This window comes from Macaca fascicularis, chromosome 7 (genome assembly GCF_037993035.2).
Source record: "Macaca fascicularis isolate 582-1 chromosome 7, T2T-MFA8v1.1".
NCBI classification, from domain to species: Eukaryota; Metazoa; Chordata; class Mammalia; order Primates; family Cercopithecidae; genus Macaca; species Macaca fascicularis.
In genome coordinates this window covers 84,760,845-84,783,795 of record NC_088381.1, presented here as the reverse complement: position 1 = coordinate 84,783,795, position 22,951 = coordinate 84,760,845, and the positions used below count along the sequence as shown (strand labels likewise).

Genomic DNA, 22,951 nt, shown 5'->3' with positions numbered 1-22,951 from the left:
AGCAGAGGGTGGCACCTAGTGAAAGAGGGGGCTGGGGGACATAGCTTGAGCCTGTGTTTACAGATGGAGTCTCCTGATTCTTGCAACTGGGGAAGGAGATCGTGCCTGGATCAGGGGACCTCAAATCAGAACTCTTCCCACCCACACCCCTTCTTTTTCAGGCCATCTTTCATTGCAAACAACAGATAAACTAGTTGGAAAGCTCAGCAGATTCTCACGGTGGTGCTTAGCAGGCCAGGCCTAGCTGCCCTTTAACCTGTGACTGAGGATGATGCCACTGGCCTGTAAGCACACATTGGAAAATCTTTACATCCAGGGACACTCCATGCCACACAGAGACAGCTGTGCATGGTTCTTTAGGTTTGAGGTGCTGTCCTGGCCGTTGCCTTATAAATATGTCGGATTAAAATGGGTTGCCCTGGAGCTTATCTAACCTTTATCCTCCTCCACTCCCTGCCCCAAAATGAAGGAGCTGCTAGTTTTGTTTGCTTTATGGAAGATGGATCTGTCATTGTTCTTAGAACCTTTGGAGAAAGATTTCTTGGGAGGAAGCTATCCTGAACCCCCAGATATTTTCTCATTTACTGGTGCACCAGCTTTAGAGTCTTAAGTCTTCATCCTGGCTCAGCCACCCTCCAGCTGTGTGACCTTTGAGAAGTTGCTTGTCTACACTGAGTCTCGTTGTCACCTATGAGTGGAGGCTGCTACATTGCAACTGTTTGGAGCACCTACCCACAGGCACTCTTACAGCGTGATGGTGAAGATAAAATGCAATAATAAGGCTGAAGGGGGAGGATCGCTTGAAGCCAGGAGTTCAAGACTAGCCTGGGCAACAAAGCCAGACCTCATTTCTGTGAAAATGTTTTTTAAAAAATGAACTGGACTTGGTGGCTTATGCCTGTAGTCCAGCTACTCGAGAGGCTGAGGTGAGACCACTTGAGGCCAGGAGTTTGAAGCTGCAGTGAGCCGTGATCACGCCACTGCACTCCAGCCCAGGCAACAGAGGGAGACCCTATCTCAAATAAATGAATAAGTACATAAATAAAATAATAAAATAATGCATGCAATTACTACACTAGTACGTGATCAGGCACATGATAAATGCTCGATAAATGGTAGCCCCAATAAACTTTGTAATGTTTTGGGAGAGGGTGTTCTTTGGACTCAGCCCAGTGACAGAAGCATTGGAAAAGACTGATGTGTATGATGGCTGTTTCCTACAAGTACAGGCCTGTACCCCCAGGGACCCGAGGCATTGGCTCCATGGGGCACCTTGTTCTATTTACACTTGTTTTGGGCAGCACCGATTGCCCTAGGGCTAAGCAGGACTGCCACCACTGACTCGATGGCCAAGAGTATCCCCCTCCCCAAGCTAGCCATGGGAAAGCCACTTGCATCATAAGACTACAGGAAATCAAAGGGAATAAAAAGCACGATTTAGTCAGCTACTCTCCAGCTGATGGGCATAGATTTTTGCTATTTTGAACAGAGTTGTTAGGAACATTCCTTGTCCACATCCCCTGTTTTATATAGACAAGAATTTCTCTTGGATGTAGAGTAGAATTGCTGGGCTGGGAGGAGTGTGAATATTCAACCTTATGAGATGGAGTCAAACTGTTTTCCAAGGTGGTCATACCAGTGTATACTCCCTGCAGCAGTTCTTAAGAGATCTCGGGATCTCTATCTTCTGGTGAGGTCACAAGCAGTCAAAAAGAATAAATCCCAGCTATAAACAACAATAAGAATCTTAGCAATATACTATTAAGTGAAAAAAATAAATTCTAGAAGGATGCATACAGCATACTTTATATAACTTGGAAAAGAAAATGTATATGCAGGCCGGGCATGGTGGCTCATGCCTGTAATCCTGACACTTTGGGAGGCCAAGGCAGGAGGATTGCTTGAGGCCAGGAGTTCAAGACCAGACTAGACAACATAGCAAAACCCTGTCTCACCAAACACTAGAAAAATTAGCCAGGTGTGGTGGTGCACACTTGTACTCCCAGTTACCCATGAGGCTGAGGTGGGAGGATCTCTTAAGTTTAGGTGTTCAAGGTTACAGTGAACCATGATTGCACCACTGCACTCCAGCCTGGGCAAGAGAATGAGACCCTGTCTCTAAAGAAAAGGTAAATAAGTAAATAAGTAAAATTTAACAACAAACTGTGGGCCGGGTCCGGTGTCTCATGCCTGTAATTCCAGCACTTAGGGGAACTGAGTTGGGCAGCTCACGAGGTCAGGAGTTCAAGACCAGCCTGATCAACATGGTGAAATGACGTCTCTACTAAAAATACAAAAATTAGCCAGGCATGGTAGTGCACGCCTGTAATCCCAGCTACTCGGGAGGCTGAGGTAGGAGAATTGCTTAAATCTGGGAGGCAGAGTTTGCAGTGAGCTGAGATTGCACCACTGCCCGCCAACCTGGGTGACAGAGCAAGGCTCTGTCTCAAAAACTAAACTATACTAAAATTTTTAAAAAATTTTTTAAAGTTGGGTTTTTGACAAGATAACATTGACAAACAACAGGAAACATGACAACTGATACTGCAAAAACTCAGGCCGGGTGAAGTGGCTCAAGCCTGTAATCCCAGCACTTTGGGAAGCTGAGGTGGGTGGATCACGAGGTCAGGAGATCGAGACCATCCTGGCTAACATGGTGAAACCCTGTCTCTACTAAAAATAACAAAAATTACTCTGGCGTGGTGTCAGACACCTGTAGTCCCAGCTACTCAGGAGACTGAGGCAGGAGAATGGCGTGAACCTGGGAGGCAGAGCTTGCAGTGAGCTGAGATTGCACCACTGCACTCCAGCCTGAGTGACAGAGTGAAACTCTATCTCAAAAAAAAAAAAAAAAAGTAAAAAAAAACAACAACAAAAAACCAAACCCTCAAAGGATCACTAGTGGCTATTATTAGCAAATATATGCAAAGAAATAGGAAAACCTACTAAAAATGGATAAAGTTCCAGACACATCTAGACTACCAAGATTAAATCATGATGAAATCCAAAACCTGAACAGACCAATAACAAATAATGGGATTGAAGCGGTAATAAAAAGTTTCCCAGCAAAGAAAAGCCTGGGACCTGATGATTCACTGCTGAATTCTAGCAAATATTTAAAGAAGAACTAATACCAACCTTAACCAAACAATTCCAAAACTAGAGAAGGAGGGAAGACTTCCAAACTCTTTCTACAAGGCTAGTATCGCCCTGATACCAAAACCAAAGATACATCCAAAAAAGAAAACTACAGGCCAATATCAATGATGAATATTGACGCAAAAATCCTCAACAAAATATTAGCTAACTGAATTCCACAAGCATTAAAGTTGGGGTGCAGTGTCCCAGGTTCACTCAACCCTTCCCGTTTTCCTCTCTGTGTGTGTCTACTTTGCTGTGTTCCCTGGGGGCAGCGGCGGTGGCAATGTTGGTGCGTGGGCCTCCCAGGACAAGGGGAAAGTGAGTGTGTCCTTTTCTTGCCTCCTGCCGGGCACCTGCAGCCTGGCACAACTTTGTCCAGGTCTCCAAGCCGAGGACCTGGAGATGTTCTTTTCCAATTTCTGGATTGGTAGCTTGAGGCAAATTCTGGGCACTAGAGTCAGAACTAAGAAGAGACTGAATCAGGGGAATCTGGGGTCCTGAGAGGCAGAGACCTGAAACCGTCTAGAGCCGTGTGGGGAGTTGGGTGCGTGTTCAGGCCAGTTGCTTCTCTCTGTGCCTCAGTGTTCCAGGTACCCTTAGAGGGGCTGAGATCCTAGGGATTCCTGGAGCCTGGCTGCATGGCCTGGCCATCCTGATGCCCTTGTGTTCTCCATGACAGGGCAGCAAAGCCGAGGAGAATGGCTCCAACAGCTTCATGCACTCCATGGACTCACAGCTAGAGCGGCAAATGGAAACCACCCAGAATCTGCAGGACTCACACATGGCCATTGTCAACAACACCATGTGGGACCTCATGGTTGGTGTCACGCCCAAGACCATCATGCATGTCATGATCAACAATGTGCATGCACCGCCTCATGGGGGCAGGAGGCTCCTGTGGCACTGGGGGTGCAGATAGCCATGCTGGCCTGGGGGAGATGCTAACCAGCCCTATGGGACCAGGTCCAGGGCAGAGCTGTGTCATGGAAATATAACATGGGACTGAGGACAGTGACCCATGCCTGTAATCCCAGCACTTTGGGCGGCCAAGGCGGGAGGATAGGTTGAGCCCAGGAGTTCAAGACCAGCCTGGGCAACATAGTGAGACCTGGTCTCTACACAAAAATTTTAAAAATAGCTGGGCTTGGTGGTGGCACGTGCCTATAGTCCTAGCTACTCTACAGGCTGACATTGGAGGATCACTTTGAGCCTGAGGTTGAGGCTGCAGTGAGCGGTGATCTCGCCCACTGTACTCCAGCCTTGTGACCGAGTGAGATCCTATCTCCAAAAAAAAATTTATTTAAAAAACTGAGTAGACAGGTGTGCTGGTGGCATGATAGGTCCTGGGTCCCCTCCCAGACCTATGACCTTGGACAGGTGACTTTTCCTCTGGACCTCAGTGTCCCTATCTGAGTGAGAAAAGGGCAGTGGGGAGGCAGATCTTTGAGTCTAAGTGGTGTAGAAGCCGCGTCTGAAAAGCCATACTCAGGGCTCCAAGTCCAGCACACAGTCCCACCAGGGCCCGGCAGGAGGCCAGCGCAGCACAGGCATCAGGTCCCAACCTCCTTCCCTCTTTGCCCACTCTCAGACCAAGGAGTTCATCTTCTCGGAGCTGCTGTCCAACCTGGCATCCTGAAATTGAACCTGCAGGACAACCAGGTGTCCTGTCCCTGTACTCACGTGGGGACCAGAACATGCTGATGGAGGAGTCAGCAGAGCAGGCACAGCGGTGCGCCGAGATGCTGCGCATGCACCACGTGTTGAAGGAGGCACTCAGCATCATCGGCAACATCAACATGGCCACCATCAGCACGCCCACGGGGTCTGTGGACAACTCCTGGCTGTAGGTGCCGAGAGTCCTTGCTGGATGCAGGTACCAGGGCTGGCCCCCAAGGCCCCAAAGTCCCCCAGCCCCCATGGCTGAGCCTGGGGCTCTTGGAGCAGGCTCTGTGCCCAAGCTGACAGACATGGGTGCTCTCTGGAACCATCAGAGAGCTCATGGTTTATGGTGTAAGGGCTTAGAGCTTGGAGGGGGTTATGTGTGGGGCTGCACTCTGAGGCAGCCAGAGGCCTAGGAATGTCATCCTGGGCCCACCGTACCTGTTGTGCAGTCTGAGTCATGCTGCCAGGGCAGAGTATCCAGCTCCCAGTCTGGGAGTGCTGAGAGCCAAATCCATTGCAGAGGAGGGGTGAGTCAGGGTCATACCTCCTCTATCTGTCGGCAATCCAGTAGTGATCTAGGATAAAACCTCGAGAGTCCCATACACACGGTCAACCCACAACACACCTCACAGGCCAGGTAGGGACACACAGCCCCCTTCTCTCCCTCCCAGGTACCATCATAGCTGCCAGCGTGTGACGGAAGGCAGGATCCCTGGCCACCGCTCAAGCACCATCGCCGGTCAGCAGGCTCACGCACCTTGGCCTGTTGCTTCTAGAGGTCGCCTCTGCTATTCAACCAAGGGGACCACAGTGCCTGGTGTCCCGGCTGAGCTCTGCCCGGCAAGCCCGCCCACCTTCCCTGCCATGGACTCTCCCTCTTCTGCTTTTCCCAGCAGGAAGGGCCCTGCCTCACTTACGCGACCTGCAACCCCCAACAAGCTGAGGCTTCCCTCTTAGGCTTATAAGTCTATAGCCAGTGGAATCCAGCTGCCTGCCTTCCCTGTTTCCCCCAGGGTCCCTTCAGAGGATCCTGGGCATTCTGACCACCCAGAGGGTTCTCCAGTGATCACTCCAGCCATCCATCCCTTTTAGCTTCATCATCCTGGTTCAAGCAGTGTTCCTTCTCTATCAGGCCTGGTGGCTGTTGTGTTGGGCTCCCCAAGGCGAGAGGTGGCCCCGGACCGGTGGGTTAGAAGACAGGGTGACTAGAGAAGAGGGAAGCCCGAGGAGGCTGAGCACTGGTCTGACCGGTGCATGCATTACCTGGGGGCTGTGGAAGAGGCCAGCGTGCGTGGGGTGGGGAGGGCTGCCACAGCCCCCAGGCACTACCTGTGAAGCTCCGGCTCCTCCCTCCATCTTCCTCCCCTTTCCCTTCCAGCCCCTCTTTTCCAGGAACCTTGACACGCCCACACCTGTGCCCTCCCCTCCCCGGCCCTCCCACAGCTGCTGTGGCACACCTGTGCTCTGCACTTACCTCACCAGCTCTCTGCTCACTTTTCTCTCTCCTGTTTTCTCTCTGCTTTCTATCCAACTGCCAGCCGATCGGGTCCGGCAAGTCCATCCCATCCTGAGAGCCCCAGGCCCTCCTTTGACCTCTAAACAGATCCCTCCTCTTCTTGGAGACCTCCCTTCCCAAGCCTGCCTGGGCAGCTGTTCTGTGATTTGACAGTGGCTCCCCCAGCCCCAAAGCCTGTCCCCTTCATCTGTGACTTGGTCTGTTGTAGTGGTGAGCTGACACCTCCAGGAGTGACTGTTGCTGAAAACTTGTGCCACCCTCTGTGGTACGCCCCTGCCCTGGTCTATAAATATCTATAAATACACCTACACACACACGCACACACACACACACACACACTCCTACACGTGGCTGGCCGCCTTGCCTCTAGCACTGGGAATCAGTCACCGTGCTGTCCTTTTGGAGTCTTGTGTGCCAATAAGAGAAAGCTGTTCCCTGACATTGCCCCTCCAAAGTGCAGCACCTCCAGTGAGCCTCCCTGTCCTGCCCGGCCTACGGACAGCCAGCCCCTGCCATCTCTCCCGCCCCCCACCAAGCATGGGAGTGCTGTGCAGGCAGCTGTGTGGCCTGACAGTCTCTACCAGTCCTGCTGTCCCGCAAACCCATTTCTGGATGGCGGGGAAATGTGTCCTCTGCTGGCTGTGTTCTCTGTGGAGCTCAGGGGAGGGGAAAGGCCAAGCTATTTCTAGGGTGCTATTAGGAGCAGTGAAAAGGCCATACCCTTTCCAAGGGGCACTTTTCCTGGAAAGCCCCTGGAGCTTCCCTGGCTCTTATCCTGTGAAGCTGGCTTTGGCCACCAGGGGGCAGGGCCATGAACTCAGCCTGGAGGGAGCCTGCCGGGTAGCTGGCACTCAGGAGGGACAGAAAGAACAGGCCACCAGGTGCAGACAGGAGAGGGAGGCAAGGGGACAGAATGGAAGACGCCTGGGGTGGGTGGAAGTCAGTGCCCTTAGGTGCTGGTACCTGTCTTCCCGGCCACCGCTAGATCAGGCTTCTGAGCCTGTTGGCTGTCAGGGCCGGACTGCGCCCCCTAGGCACCATGGCAGTCCCCGTGGAATCCCCTAGGTGCCACCAGGCAGCATACAGGTAACAAGCCTGGAAGGTCCCCAACAGCCTCGCTGGACATGCTGAAGACACTCTGGGACTCCTCGTTTGGTGGCACAAACTCTAGGACCCAGTGAGGGAAACGGGAGCACACCAGGCTGAGGAGTATGGTTAAATCTGTTTATTCCAAAATAAAAAGCAAAATAAAACAGGAGTCGCATCACCAGGGAGCCATGACCCCATCCACGCCTCCTTCCTCTGTCCTATGCTAGCAATAAATAAGTTTCCCAGCCACAAATAATTATTAGAACCTCCTCCCCACATGCCAGCTCCAACCACAGCTAGGTACGATACAGGGGCGGCCCTACCCTCTGGAATATACAAAACGTTACACAGACAAAATATGTACACTGGGGAAGGGGGCCACCCCAGCAGCCCATGTCTTCGCCTGGTCCACAGTTAGCCCCACTGTCCTGCCTCAGTTACCTCTCTGAATAAGAAGGTGGGAGCCCCCCTGAGGGAAAAGTTGCTATGCTGAGAGTAAGGAGGCCGTCAGAGTTATGCTTAAAAATTTTTAATTTTTAAGGTCTTGTCTTGCTACCCTAATTGTAAAGGGGTGACTGGGAAGGGGTGGTAGGGTCATGGTGGCGGTGCAGACTCCAGCCCCACTTCTCCAGGCTTTGCTGACACAGAACTGCTTTTAATTTTTATTTTTATCCCATGACTTGTTTTTTAAATCCCGTAACTTCTTTTTCATAACATTTGGCAACTTTGCATAAAACTTCTTTCTACATTTTTGCAACAATTTTTCACTTTTTTATCCCATAACTTTTTCACTCCATAACTTTTTAAATCCCATAACTTTGTAAACTTGTGTTCTTTTAATAAACAATTGCAAAGTTATATTATAATTTTGTAAAAACGAAACAGATTATCTCATGCCAAGCATGCCCGGCATTTGCACAGTATCAATACCTTTAATACTATAGTTTTCAAGACTCGCAAAATAAAATTTTAAGGCAAAAGCAGCACTTTGCAACAATTTAATCATTTATTACATTAGAGTAGCATCACACCAGCAGTCAACAATGTCACTTTAGGGAAAAGTCTTTCAGTATTTCCATTATAAATTCTGTTTACAAGAATTCATAAATTGGTAAAATTCATTCTAAGAAAACTTGGCAAATAAAGCTTTGGGCTGGAATTGGCATTTCTTTCTCTACTTTTCCTTCCCACCGTTTCGTTCTTTTAAACTACAGTGTTCATATTTTAAAATGTTTTAACTTATTTCAGAACATTAAGATAGCAGTTACATTTTTTAATAGTTATATTATTTTAAAACGACTCTTTAAGATAAAGTTTTAGAGAAACTATATTATGGATAGGGCTGATTTACATTTTCAAATTTTCTAAAAAACAGCTTAGAAAAGTTCTAGAGCTGAGTTTTTTCCATTTCTGGAAAACCTATCAGGTTTAATCAAATACTTTCAAATTTATTCAGTTGAACTCACATTTTAAAATTCTATGTTTCTGATGAACTCTAACCTTCCAATGTTGCCTTCTAAGCAAATTGAAAGCTGCCTTACACTGAATGAGGAAGAGCACAAATACTTGGCTGAATGAGGTATCGCAAAAGACTGCATGCACTTTGAAGACTTATGTTATTGTCATACCATTTCCATTCTTTTTAGCTTTTTCTTAAATATATGACAAATAACTACACAAAGAGTGGAATTTCAGTCCATTTTAAACCCACGGGCTAGCAATTGTACCACTGTTAATTAGTCGCATTTGGTCTAACATTTTTTCTTTATCATTCTGAAACTGGGCTTATCTAATACATTGCTACATTCATACAATTTGGAAGAGTCAGTTGAAGTCACAAGGACCCGATATTTGCACTCTTTCAGTGAATGCAGGGAAATCTGTTATTCCATCGGTAAAATCGTATTGTTGCTCTCCTGTTACTGTCATATTTATAAAAGTATCATGAGGATGCCAAATGCTAAAAATGGAGATCTCGTAACCAGGAAATCCCCACTCCAGGGAGCACACGTACATAGCTCCGTACATCCTAATAAGGTGACATGTTTTGGAACACAAACATTAGAACTTCATGAAGTTTTAACGGTTGATTCTTTCCCAAGCATCACCAAGTTATGACTTAGGCAATGTGTGACTGAAATTCATTCATTCATCATGCATAGGCACAATCACATAAATATTGTACAAAATATGTCCCTAACTGAAACTGAGAGGTACAAAAAAATTTTCACCCTTAGTAAAGGAGTTTGTGAGGAAATACAACTCTGTGATTGTACAGACACGTTTCCTGATAATACACTGACATTCACAAACAGTAGATTGCACTGCAGTTTGTAAACATTTTAAGTTCTCCTTGATTTTTAAAGATAGTATAATACTGTCTACTAAAACTCCTTTCTGTTTCAACTAAGTACTCTCACATATATTAGTTTATGATAATGCTTGTTATTATTTTTGAAAGTGTTTTCCATTCAAGGAAAAGAAGTAAATTCCTATGTCAGAGTAACCAAGGTGGTTGAAGAATAGGTATTAGCTAGAGAGGTCTAGATGGTAAAATCAATCTTCAAGCCTCAAAGAAGCTCCATGAACAGAGAGGAATGCCAGGTGTCACACTGCTTCCGTTCACTCTCAATCATTCTAGACTAGAGCCTGTATGCCTGTTCCATGGATATTTAAACTCTTAAGGGATTCCTTATGATCTTTACTAAATATATTAAGAAGAATGCCAGCCAGCACCCTTTTGTGTATTGGGACATGTAGTCATGTGATTAAAACAGGTAACATGAACTCTGATTTTCAAATGTATTACAGATACAAATGTTCTAAGCAAGAAAGGTTTTCCACATCCACAGTCAATGATGGGAGCCTTTCATTCCTCAGAAATAATCCCTTTTTAGGTCATCGAGAAAGAGCATAACTGCTGCAGCTCGTGATGCAATATCTTCATGAGCCCAGAGCACACACAAATCCTGAGGGAACTACCATAGTACAGCGCTCATTCTTGGCACCGGAACAAATGAAACACACTCTATCCCGCACACACCTGCCAGAGCAGGCCACTTTCCTCTTCTGTGAGATTTAAAAATCCCCCAAAATGTTGTTACTCCCATCACCAATACACAGAAAATGGGGGAAAGGCTATTTCCAGTTCTCGGACTTTAAACAACTCTAAATGTCAGTACTCACAGTGGCATATTACAAAGTAATAAATAGTGCACACTTGAGGGCAAACCGCATATTGAGCTAATGAAGAGCTCACTGTGATTAAGATTAGATCAAACACAATAGCAGAATATAAGCAAATTTTATCGGAATTCTGTAATAAACATACATGCTGCAATAACATTGAAAAAGCATGGCAGCCTATTCCAAACCAGCGAGAGCAGTTTTGTGCAAACAGTGGGTCTTTGGGTGTTTGAACTCCCACCATGTAAGGGCAAACTCGATATGCATGCTAATGACCTACAGTTATGAAATTAAAAACGAAAAATGCTAAAGGATGCCAGAGTGAACCTCAGTGAAGGCCACAGAGACCCACTCTCTTTTAACTTTTTACAAATAAACTTAAAGTATAAATTAGAAACACAAATAAACATGAATAGCTCTAATATTCGAATGAAGTAAATGAATTGTGTAGGAGATTAACCCTATAACTTTGTTTCTTTTTAAAAAATTCCTTGACCAGCTCTTTGATGATGGTGATATTTATCTCCTTCTTCTCCGCAGCCAAGCCCAGCAAAAGAATGGCACAGAGCGGTTGCTGCCCAAGCCTGGGTGCTCCTGGTGGTCCTGCATGATGGGCTGTGCAGTACGGTTGTCCTGGGGAGACCCCTTCCTGGCCTCTCCTTGCGCAGGCTGGGCGCTGTCGGTGAGGCTCACCTCATAAAGATCTTTGGAGAGAGGGAGGCGGGGATCTGTGCACAGTGCAAAACCCCCTGCTCCTGCCTGCCCGCCCTGCATGAGGGCTCTACTCACCACCATGCTGGTCAGCAGCCCCAAGCTCCTGGGGGGGTGGGGCTTCTGGACCGGGCTCATTAGCAGGGTTCTGGGCAGCGGCCAGGAATTTGCTGTGCCCTTTGTTGCGGTGAGCACAAGATGCAGCAGCATCCCCTGCAGCTCCTGCAGCTCCTGCAGCTCCAGCAGCTCCACCTGGAGGGAGGGGTGCTCAGGTGTCACGCCACCCCCACCCCCGACCCCTACCCCTGCAGGGATGTTGCACACCCTACCTTTATCTCGTCGTCTTGGGCCAGCCTGATGATGTCCTCCTCCCAGTGCCGCCTCTTTGGCACTGCCCTCTGGCTCCGTTATAAGATGATTAATTTTCCTGCGCGAGGACAGGGCTCAGACACTGGGGCCCCTCTGACGGCCCTGCAGCTCCCCCTGCCTTGCCCTGGCCTCCCACTCACTGATGGGTCTCTCTCCCTCCAGTACTGGACGAATCGCAGTTCTAGTTTCTCCACACGCTCCCTCAGGTCCGCCTTCTCCTCCAGGAGATCCATAAGGCCGCTCTGGAATCAAAATAATGGGGTCACCTCTCAGCAGCGACCTGCCTATCCCTGCCCTTCTTGGCCTATTCCAGGACTCACCCACCTCCAGCTTCTCCATGACTTCCTGCAGGGCCCAGGGGTTCTCCTCACTCACAGACTCGCCCCCAGTCCCTGGGGCTGGGACCGCTGCCTCTGGCTCCTTCTGGGTCGAGGTTACTGTCTCTACCTCACGCTGCTTCTCCTGTAGCTCTTCGACTTGCTGCTCCAAGTGCAGTGCGCTCTTGTTCTCGTTGTTCTGGATAGAGAGAAGCAATCAGTAGTCACCCACTGCAGTTGGAGACCCTAGAACTTGATGTCTGCCTCCCATGGCACCGGGAAGAGTGGAGGCAGGTTAGAAAAATCATCTCCTCTCTCCCACAGCCACCAGAGCAGGGCTCTGGCTCACAGGTGCCTTTAGAAGTAACATTTCACATGAGGGCTACACTGCCCCGTTTTACAGGTGGGGAAACAAAGGCCTGGAGGGCTAGGGAGGAGGGCAGGCTCCCCAGGTGGGGCAACACACCAGCTCCTCAACGCCGCTCTGTGACTTGGCTAGCTGCTGAATTCTCTCCTCCTGCTTTCGAAGCCTCTCTTGCTGCTCCTGAAGCCTCTCCTCCTGCCTCTGAAGCCTCTCCTTTTGTGCCTGGTTCAGGAGACTTAAGTGCTGATGGTTTTCCACCTGGGCCTGGAGCTCTGCTGACACTCTCTCTAGTTCCTTCCTCAGGTGCTGCAGCTCCACCTCAGAGGGCACTGCTGGGGGCTCCAGGTGCAGAGGTTCAGCTGAGAAAGAAAGCAGGCAATAAGGGCCTCTAGATTCTCAAAAACCAAAAACAAAAACAAAACAAAAAACAACAACAAAAAAACACCCTCCTCTTGGTGCACAGCTCCTCTCAGGCTCCCCAAACTTGGCCTCACTGCTAATGATTCCTTGCACCCGCATGGTAGCCAATCTTCCAAACCACTTTCAGATGGAGAGCACTGTAGGTGGCTGACAACGGGCCCTCTTTGCTGATGGGGACACTGAGGCTCATGGAGATAACAAGACTTGCTGTCTCCCGGCACAGACCTCTTTCCCTCTGCCTCAAAGCCCTTCCATCCACCCACCTCCCTGGGGCATTCTAACCCACCCGCATAGCCCCCTCTCATGCCAGGCCTGCTCCCAGGTCATGCCAGTCCCGTCTTACACCTCTGGTTTTTGAGTTGGGACAAGCTCCTCTCCAGCTCCTCCACCCGATGCATATCATGCTGCTTCTCCTTCTTCAAGGTGCAAACCTGCCCGAAGCACAGCGGGAAATGGCCCTGGAGAGAGGGGCTGGTGGCTGGACAGGCTACCATCTCCCTCTCTGCCCCCACCTCCACAAAGCCCAGACCCATGACCACCTCTGGCTGTACTATTCCCATGTTACAGATGCCCAGAAAGATCCAGTGACCTATCTAAGATGGGCAGGCTGAAGGGTCAGATCTCACCTCCTGTGACATTTTCCTCATCTTCTCCTGCCACTGGGCCCTCTCTCCATTTATATGTTCAGCATATTCATCTCTCTCTAGCTGGACTTGTTTAAGTGACTCCTTCATCTGCAAGAATGGGCACAGAAGTTAGGAAGGGCTGTCACTGGTCCTCACCTGCTCCTGGCCACCTGGGGTCATCTTCCTTCCATATCCTCCCTCTGCAAAACCTCACCTGTGTCACGTGTGCTTTCAGCAGTGCCCGCTCCTGTAAGGACTGCTCTAACTGTGTCTTGAGAAGTGTTTTACTGTGGTTCAAGGACTGGATGGTGAAGAGTGAGAAGTTTCTATCAGGGGAACCTGGGCCATTCCATACAGTGCCCCTTAAACAGGCTAGGGCTAGGCTCAATATACAACTCGGTCAGTACAGATCAAGGCATTTACAAGCCCATGGTCTGGTTTTTAAAAGAACTCAGTAAAGTGGGAAGGGACAGGGAAAGAGATTGAATTTACAGGTGGCTAACGGAGGCCCAGAGAGATCAGTTAATATTGCTATTGTTATTACTGTTATTACTAGCAATGTTTGAACCTTTATGGAGTGCTTCAACAGGTACCATGCTAGCAATCCCATTTAATCCTCACAACCACCATACGAGACAGTTACTATGATTCCCTCTATTGTGTAGATGAAAACACATGGAGTACTTGAGGTTAAGTTCTTGCCTAAGATCACTTAGGCAAAGCTGGAATTTGAACAGCCAGATCCACCCGATTCTCTGAAGCCCATTTTTCTTGCTGGGGGTCACAGATAGGAAAGGGACAATGAATCTTTTGTTCACTGTTTGAAAGGATGATACATTCGCATAGTCCAAAACTCAGAAGGTACAGAAGGGAAGTATCTCCCAGCCACCCTCGTGCTCTCTCCTGAGTTTTTTGTGAACCCTTGTAGACTTATTTTATGTATATTTTCATAGTATGTACACACACACACACAGACACACACACACACACGTTTCCTCTCTACAGAAATGGTAACATACTAAAGGTACTCTTCTGTACCTTCACAGTTCAAGTACCCAATACCCCACCTAGGACTTGGCCAAGATCCCAGCCAGGTAAGGGCAGGGCAGGCACTTGGCATCCAAACTCTGCATCCAGTGCTCGCTCCCCACCGCACCCCCCAACTCACCCACAGCAGCTGACTCAGCCCCAGGCTGCTCTAACAACCAGACACAAAAGCAGCAAGAAATGGCCATGATGCCTTCTGGGCAGGACACTCCATCCTGCAGAAGGGACCTTTAGGCTCACTCCTCCATCTGCGAAGCTGGGCTCCCAGGGGATGAGGCAGGTGGTCAGACTCACCCTGTCCACCTTCTTCTTCTTCTGTGTGGCGGCAACAGCAGACAGAGCCCGCTCTAACTCTCCCATACGCTGCAATGAACGTTGCAGGCGGGCAGCCAGATCCTTTGACTCTTCTGTAATGAGAGAGTTGAAATGGGGCCCAAAGGACTCCCCCTAAAGACCTATCGAAGTGCCAGGTTGAAGGATGACAGGGTGCCCAGATTCCCACCTTCAAAGTACATGAGAGAGCGTTTCGTATGATACAGGTCTATAGTTAGTTTCCTTTTCTGTATGTTCAATCTCTGGATTTGAGCCTTTGGGAGAAAAGCCAAGCAAGTGCTGAAAGAGAAGGAAAGAAACATTCTCGGGAGGACAGGAGAAAACTTCACACCCTCCACTCACCTCTAGCTCCCTTTCGGCTTTCTGTTTCTCATTGTTTGCCTTCTTTTCCTACAGGAAGAGGAAGACAGAGCTCTTACCAGGGGGAGGCAGAGATGGCACAGCAAGAGACATGCCCCCAGAATGCCACCAATGCCCCAGGACAGACCCACCCATGGGATTAGGTTATCAGGGACCCTGTGGGGATGGGGTGGAATCTGAAGGGTGAGCCTTCTTCCCCAGGCTGGGAGTGGGCGAGACAAGACTGGGGCCTTCTACATCTGAGTGTCCCCCAAACCCAGCCGTCATGGCATGAGCAAAGAAATCGTGTTACTTCTTCCAGCTGATGTTCCACTTGTTTCTTCTGTTGTTTCTGTTGGGAGAGTCAAATTAAGGTGATGGAGGGTGGCCCCCTCAACTCTATTCCCCAGGCCAGGAAGCGGTAGGCAGGGCCAGGAATGGATTTTAAAGGCAAAGTTCTCAGACCCAATGGGAACACAAACTGGTAAACTCTCCTCAAGCTCCCAAGGACAGAGGATTTGGGTCTTTGTCTTTGTTGCTTTTTGCCCACAGCCACAGAACTCAGTGTGAATCTGGAATCTCTTGAGAGGACAGGAACATAAACCTCTAGAGATGGAGTTTGAGAAAGGCCCCCCTTCTGCCCGCTTGTGATTTAGAAAAGTGCGTTCATTCAATAAACATTTACTGAGCACGTATGGGTCAGGTACGGTTCTTCACAGTATATATAGGATGGAAAAGGACAGATAGGAGCCCTTGGCCCTGAAGTTTCCGTTCTAGGGAGCCTTTACATCTCAGACTCTCAGAGCTAACAGACACCTTTGATACTCACTACCTCTTCTGGAAACACAAGCCCAAAAAGGAGAGGCGGCTTGTCCAGAATCAAAGAGCAAATTAGGGACTGAGTCACAGCAGAAATACGGGGCCCCTGACAACCAGCCAGGCTAGCACTTCCCCGAGGGGCAAAAACCCCAGGGCGTGTGTAGCAAGGACTCGAGCAGGGGTGTGTGGAGAGGAGACAGTCGGCAAAGAGGGCAGCAAAAGAAGAGCCATGCTGCATGCTCTGGGGTCCCTCCAGGTGAGGTCTGGGTGCCTCAGCTCCCTATTTGCCCTTTGCACCAGGGCCCCCAGCCCCTTTCTTCAGAGCCCCAAGAGGAAACTGGAGCCCAGGATTGGCAGCGTGGAATCAGGGGACCCCACTGGACTCTTACCAAAGATTTGATGGTGTTATTCAGTCGATTGATATTGACGGACCTTGAGTCAAGGACTACTGCTTGTTCTTGGCACAGGCTCTGAGGTGCATGCAGAGAGGAGGAGGTGGAGGAGGAGTTGGGGGAGAGGTAGAGAGAACAATCATTAGGGCTGGGGTGTGTGTGGGCTGTCTCAGCTAGCAGAGGGGCACCGAGTCCCTGCTGCGGGAGGAGGTTGGAGGGCTGGCCTGTGTGGTCACTGCACCTCCACCCAGAGCCTCCTACCTCCAGATCCTTCAGGGAAGCAGATGATGTAGGGCCCACCCCGTGGATACCTGTTGCTGACTACAAGAGAGTGCACACGGAGATATTCTGTTCCCCTCAGTGTCTAAGCCCTCTGACTTCCTTTCATTCACATCAACTGGCAACATTTTCTTTTCTGTCTCTCTTGGACCCTTTGTCCCATAACTCCTTTGTGCCAACTTCTCTCATGGTTATTTCCCCACCATTCCACCCTGGGGTCTGAAATCAGTGACTCCTGATGGCAACTGGCTGTTCTCATTGTCCTGGCTTCCCCTTGAGACTGGGGATGAGGAAAATCAAAGAGCAATGACCATATCCTGGGTGCGCTGAGTGTTTACAGCAGGCCATGTACTAGGGATTAACATAAAAACAACAATAACAAATCTCATTTAAACCTCACAAATGGAAGTCAAACAATAGAACCTCTATTATACAGATGTGAAAAGAGAGGCCCGAAAAGCTCAAGCAGCTTGCCCTAAATCATATCCCTAGCAGATGGAGAGGCAGGATTCAAACCCAGAATTCATTGGTTTTTTTTTTCCTCTTTATGAGATGGAATCTTGCTCTGTCTCCCAGGCTGGAGCACAGTGGCGAGATCTTGGCTCACTGCAAGCTCCGCCTCCTAGGTTCATGCCATTCTCCTGCCTCAGCCTCCTGAGCAGCTGGGAATACAGGCACCCACCACCATGCTGGCTAATTTTTTTGTATTTTTCAGTGAAGACGGGGTTTCACCATGTTAGGCAGGATGGTGTCAATTTTCTGACCTTGTGATCTGCCCAGGGTGGTCTCCCAAAGTGCTGGGATTACAAGTGTGAGCCACTGTGCCCGGCTAAACCCAGAATTCTTAACCAGTACCCAACAGTCCATCCACAATCTTAACAATTACCCTCTACTGCCCCTTTGGCCCCCTGTCCCCAGGAGCCTGGCCACCAATACTCACATCCCCAGGTGAGTGGCAACCATCAGAAGTGGATGTCTCTGGGTTACTGCCATTCGTTTTCCTGTTACTCTTTGCTTCTCCTGGAACAGCAGGGCTGTTTCTCTGCCAATATTCTTTTAACTGTGGGAAAGAAGAGCAGTAATCGTCATGAGAACTATCGGCCCCTACAGCCACATCCTCCCTTACAGTTTTTACAAAATACTCTTATACACCATCTGATTTAACGACACCAACCACTGTATAATAAGTGTTGTCACAATCTTTTAGGGACTGAGAGGAATTGATATCATAGCTAGAAAAAGAGAAAAAAGAAAAAGGCGATACTGGAACTTTGAAACTCAGTCTTCTGACTCCAAGCTCTGGGGTTTTGCCAAGAATCAGCAGCTGCCAGGGACCAAAACCAGAGGCAGAGGTAGAAAAGTAAACATTAAGTAGGCAGGAACTGTATGCCCTGTGGTTTAGAGTCATACATCCTCACACGTCTGTTAGTGTGAAGAAGTGCACCAGTACCTCTCAAACTTCTATATCAATGTGTCCTCATGGCAGAAGGAAGCCTTTCTGTTAAATCCAGGAATTAACAGAAAGAGAACTACCCAAGCCTCATTTCAGAGAGAAGTCTGGTATTCTCTTAGAAACCTATGTGACTGTCATCCCTAAGTATATTCATGTTTTTTCTCTTGATCTCAAGAGAATCCAGGGAAACTGATGCTTCAGAAAGATGTCTCACATTTATCCTGTGGCACTCAAAGTTCCCCAGGTCAAGATAATACGAGGAAGAGTCAAACTGTCAAGTTCAGTTTCCCAAGATCTATTCCACAGAAGATGAGCAAATCTCACTTCAGAGATGACTGACTGAAGGGCAGTCTGGTCCCAGAACCATAGAGAATTAGAATATGAGGTGGAGAGCTCAGAAAAAAATGTTAAAATCTCTGGAAAGCAGAAGCCTGGGAGAAAACCAAACTAAACCCATTCTCCCCTTGCCACATGGAGGTACGGTCAACGTTTTGCGCTTGCGGGGAAGTGTAGGCTTTCCCCCCCATCAATGTCGATGTTAAGGGAGTGAGGCAGCCTGAAACCTCTTGCTCCTAGGTCCCACAGTCTCCATTCCCCTTCCAGCTGGAAATTTGCACTGTGACCAGAGGAACCAGAAATGGGGTGAGAACACTTAGGGGACTGGGTCATAAGAATAAATGCCAGTCTTGCAGTAAGGACAGTTCCTAGGCAGACTGTGACATCACTACATTCCACTCCTCCTGATTGGGGGGAGGGACCACATCAGTGCAATGTCTGAGTTACCACTCCACGATGGGGGAGGGAAACACAGGGTTGGGACCCAGGTCCTTGGAGATGCCAGTGCAAAGAGCCCAGGGAGGTTGACCTTGAGGCAGCAGGAGGGGAGGGCAGAGTCTGCAGCAGGAAGCCTTAGGAGTCACCAGCCCAAAGTCACCCGGGGATGACTGGCGAGGGTGGGGTCTGTGGCTGGGGGACCCAGGTCCTTGGAGACACGAGCCCAAAGAGCCCAGGGAGGTCGAGCTTGGGTCGGCAGGAGGTGAGGGCCTAGTAATGGAGAGGGGAACCCCAGGAGTCACCCACCCAGAGTCACCCTGGAGTGATTGGTGAGGGCAGGGACTGGGCTGATGCTGAAGGGGCAGGGCTGACTGACAAGACTTTTGTGTGGGGAGCCCAGAAACACCTGCATTGGAGGGCCCTGTCTAGTGTGCCTCAGCAGTGATATGGGCTCTGGCGGTGGTCTTGTCGTCGGAGGGGATCTGTAGCTGGGTTGGGGCCATGACCTGGTGTGTTTTTACCTTTTTCTTGGCTGCGGCTAATCTGTTCTGTGGAGTTTCTTCTGCCATTGCGGGGTGGGAAAGGGAGGTGGGGTTGGGGCCACAACAGCAAATTCCCAGCGAGCACTGATCAAGACCTCCAGTCACCTACCAGGCAGCTGTGTGACTGAGCCACAGGAGTGGTAACCAGGGCCCCAGTAGAATGTAGAATAGGGGCGTGGCCTTAATGCTCCAAGCCTATTGGTCAAGGAGAAAGATGAAAGGGAAAGGGGCGTGGCCAGGCAGCATTGTGTCCAGAGGGACCTGTGGCTCATAAGGAAAGCTACTCATACAACTGCTGTTCACATCCACTCTGAAAGAGGGGATGGGCTGCCCACTCTGGGAGAGGGAAGGGGCCAGCTTTTGCTTTAAAAGCTTTAAAACTTTAAAAAATATATGTGTGCATACTTTATATATAGATGTGTGTCTGTGTGTGTGTATCTATGTGTTCCTCTAGAGCTGTCTTCATTACCTAGCTTCTATGCAAGGTCTGTGATTTTGGCCTATATTTTTATCTTCAAATACAGTACAAAAATTACCAGTATTACCTGAACTGAGATACAGATCTTATAAAAATGGAAAATCCATAACATGCTTGATGATTAATGAAGCAGACTATATTATTCAACTATTTTATAATTCAATAAAATAAAATAATCGCAATGATTTCTCTTTTTTGGAAAAACGTTTCTCTTACTCTCCTACGTTATTGTTAAGATTTTTTTTCTCAAACAAGAAGCATGTTTAATATCTGGAAAAACACAAAGGTTTTGGGCCAGGTGTAGAGGCTCAAGCCTGTAATCCCAGCACCTTGGGAACCTGAGACGGGTGGATCATCTGAGGTCAGGAGTTCGAGACCAGCCTGGCCAACATGGTGAAACCCCATCTCTACTAAAAATACAAAAACTAGCCAGGTGTTGTGGTGGGTGCCGGTAATTCCAGCTATTTGGGAGGCTGAGGCAGGAGAATCACTTGGACCCAAGAGATGGAGGTTGCAGTGAGCCAAGCCTCATGCCACTGCACTCCAGCCTGGGTGACAGAGCAAGACTGCATCTCAAAAGAAATACAATACAATACAAAATAAATTTTAAAAGCTTTCAATTTAATAAGCACTCAAAGCTCTTTACTGGTTTAAAACAAATACAAGGCCCATTTTTCTAGAATCACCTGGCCTCTCTAAGCCTTGCAAAGAAAACCGAATTTCTCACGTGATACTTGGCTATGACTTGCAATCATGAAAACCAAGAACTGTGTTATGTCACTGTGTATTAATTGGTACCTGGAGTTCACACAAGGCTGGGATCAAGGGTTGAATCTTTCATGATTTGCTCCATAATCTATGTGCTTCTTATCCCAGACCAAACTAAGCTTTTGTTTAGAATTCTACAATTGACAGTTACTAGACAAGAGTGGGTCTCAGTAATGTAGTCTCTGGATTAGCAGCACCAGCAGCACCTGAGAACTTTTCATAAGTGCAAATTCTCAGGCCCTACCCTGGACCTGGTGAATCAGAAACTCTGGAGTAGGGCTCAGCAATTTGTGCTGCAGTCATCCCTCCAGGTGTTCAGGGACCTCTGCCATACAGCAGGTAGAAAAATGTGTTTCCTTCTGTATGTCAAAAGCCAGGGATACTCTATGTTGTGTCTCGATATGAAACAATGGCATGCAATTAAAACACATAACTCTCCTTCCTACTCCCACCCTCCATCCAATGTGTTTTATTTTCATGAGTTCCAAAAGAAAACAAGTGGCAATCAGAAGTTCAGTCTAAAAAGTATATGTACCAGTATTAGTTCTCATCCAGCCTTATAGAAAACCATTTACATCCTCTCACAGCTAAAGTTTTAAAAAAGTATCTTCACAATCTAAGTTTCAGGCACACTAGGAGTTCTATAATAAAACACCAAGTAGATCAGAAGGTCCAAACTTACTAGAGAAGAAAAGTGGAATCATTGGCTATATTTCCAAATTGCATTCAAAGGAAATTTAAGTTCTGAATTGTTTTCACCTTCATACTTCCAAGTTAATAGAATTCAACCAGAACACTCCATTCCTTCAAAGCCTCTAGCCAGGCAAAGTTTTACTGTATTACTTCTTGCTTTCAATGGATATAGGCAGAGTCCTGGTAGGCACATTTTGTATACCTGCAAAGGTGCAGAACTAAACTGTTCCATCTGTTCCATATTAAAACAAAAGTCCTGTAAACCTTGGATGGTGAGTGTAATACTTCAGCACTAGCACCAAAACCTCAAATATGAGAAGATATCAAGAACACCACTAGCAAACAAAACTAAATTCTTGGCTGGGAGCAGTAGTTCACACCTGTAATCCCAGCACTCTGACAAGCCAAGGTGGGAGGATTACTCGAAGTCAAGAGTTCAAGACAAGCCTGGGAAGCATAGGGAATTCTCATCTCTACAAAAAAAATTTTAAAAACAGCTGGGCATTGCGGCACAGACCTGTCATGCTAGCTACTTGGCAGGCTGAGGTGGGAAAATTGCTTCTTCCCAGGAGTTCGAGGCTCTAGTAGCTATGATTATGGCACTGAACTCCAGCCTGGGTGACAGAGCGAGACCTAGATAATTACATTCTCTCCTGCTTCTGTTTACACTAAAATCACTAAGTTAAAATGCTTTCAAATTTGGCAGGATAAAAATTAAGTGAAATGTGACTTTGGAGTTTGGAGGAAGAAAGAAAGAAGGAAGGGAGGGAGGGAGGTAGGGAGGGAAGGAATGGAAGGAGGGAGGGAGGAAGGAAGGAAGAAGGGGGAAACAGAAAAGGAAAAGAAAGGAAAGGAAGAAGGAAGGAAGGAAAAGGAAAGAAAGGAAGAAAAGAAAAAAAGGAAGGAAAGAAGGAAACAAAAGATAAAAGAAGAAAAGGAAAAGAAAGGAAAGGAAAAAAAGGAAAGGAAAGGGAAGGGAAGGAAGAAGGAAAAGAAAAATAGAAAGAAATAACAAATTACATACTGGGAGAAAGTTTTAGTAACCTCAATGACAAATAAAAGGATTGTATCTTTAGTCTGTAAAGAAATATTTTAAATTACTCAGAAAAACAAAAACAAAAACAAATGATTTTCAACAGAAAATGGGCAATGGAGAAACAGTCACTTCTCACAAAAATAAAAATGGCCAATAGGTATACAACGAAGATTCAAAAGCACTAGAAATCAAAGAAATGTCATGAAAACAATGATATTTTCTGTATAAAGGCCCAAAGATGACAAATGGAAGGGGGAACCTGGAGCTCTGTTCCTGTTGGTGGGAGTATAAACTGAGACATTTTTCCTGGAAGATAATTTGAAAATTTCTATTAAAGACCCTCAAAATTATTACCCTCCAGAAATTCTACTTCTATGAATTCAGTCCAAAAATGCTTGCTCGACTCCATTAAAATGTATATATACAAAAATTCACCTCTGCGGCGGCAATGATAAACTTAATATACATCCAGCTATTAAAAATGATGATGCTAGGATATATTTCCTGTCACAGAAGTATGCCCAAAATATAGTAAGTGGCAAAAGACTATCTAATATGATTCTACTTTTGAAAATATTTACATGTATAAAAAGTATA

At 47.6% G+C, this 22,951-nt stretch overlaps 1 protein-coding gene across 1 annotated transcript in view; it reads right to left on the bottom strand.

Moving 5' to 3' along the window:
* Positions 1 to 8,393: 8,393 nt before the first annotated feature.
* The window catches only part of LOC102141890 (golgin subfamily A member 8B-like), a 30,669-nt gene continuing 16,111 nt past the window's right edge, over positions 8,394 to 22,951 (bottom strand). Inside the window, exons 2-15 of the mRNA XM_065547221.2 lie at positions 17,551 to 17,670; positions 16,329 to 16,409; positions 15,434 to 15,472; positions 15,124 to 15,171; positions 14,951 to 15,035; positions 14,743 to 14,855; positions 13,402 to 13,509; positions 13,119 to 13,206; positions 12,458 to 12,714; positions 11,999 to 12,190; positions 11,840 to 11,916; positions 11,635 to 11,732; positions 11,384 to 11,557; positions 8,394 to 11,298 (exon numbers count right to left, since the gene is read on the bottom strand). Coding sequence (XP_065403293.2) covers positions 11,114 to 11,298; positions 11,384 to 11,557; positions 11,635 to 11,732; positions 11,840 to 11,916; positions 11,999 to 12,190; positions 12,458 to 12,714; positions 13,119 to 13,206; positions 13,402 to 13,509; positions 14,743 to 14,855; positions 14,951 to 14,963 — 1,305 coding nt within the window. The 5' untranslated portion in view covers positions 14,964 to 15,035; positions 15,124 to 15,171; positions 15,434 to 15,472; positions 16,329 to 16,409; positions 17,551 to 17,670 and the 3' untranslated portion in view covers positions 8,394 to 11,113. The remainder of the gene's footprint in view (positions 11,299 to 11,383; positions 11,558 to 11,634; positions 11,733 to 11,839; positions 11,917 to 11,998; positions 12,191 to 12,457; positions 12,715 to 13,118; positions 13,207 to 13,401; positions 13,510 to 14,742; positions 14,856 to 14,950; positions 15,036 to 15,123; positions 15,172 to 15,433; positions 15,473 to 16,328; positions 16,410 to 17,550; positions 17,671 to 22,951) is intronic.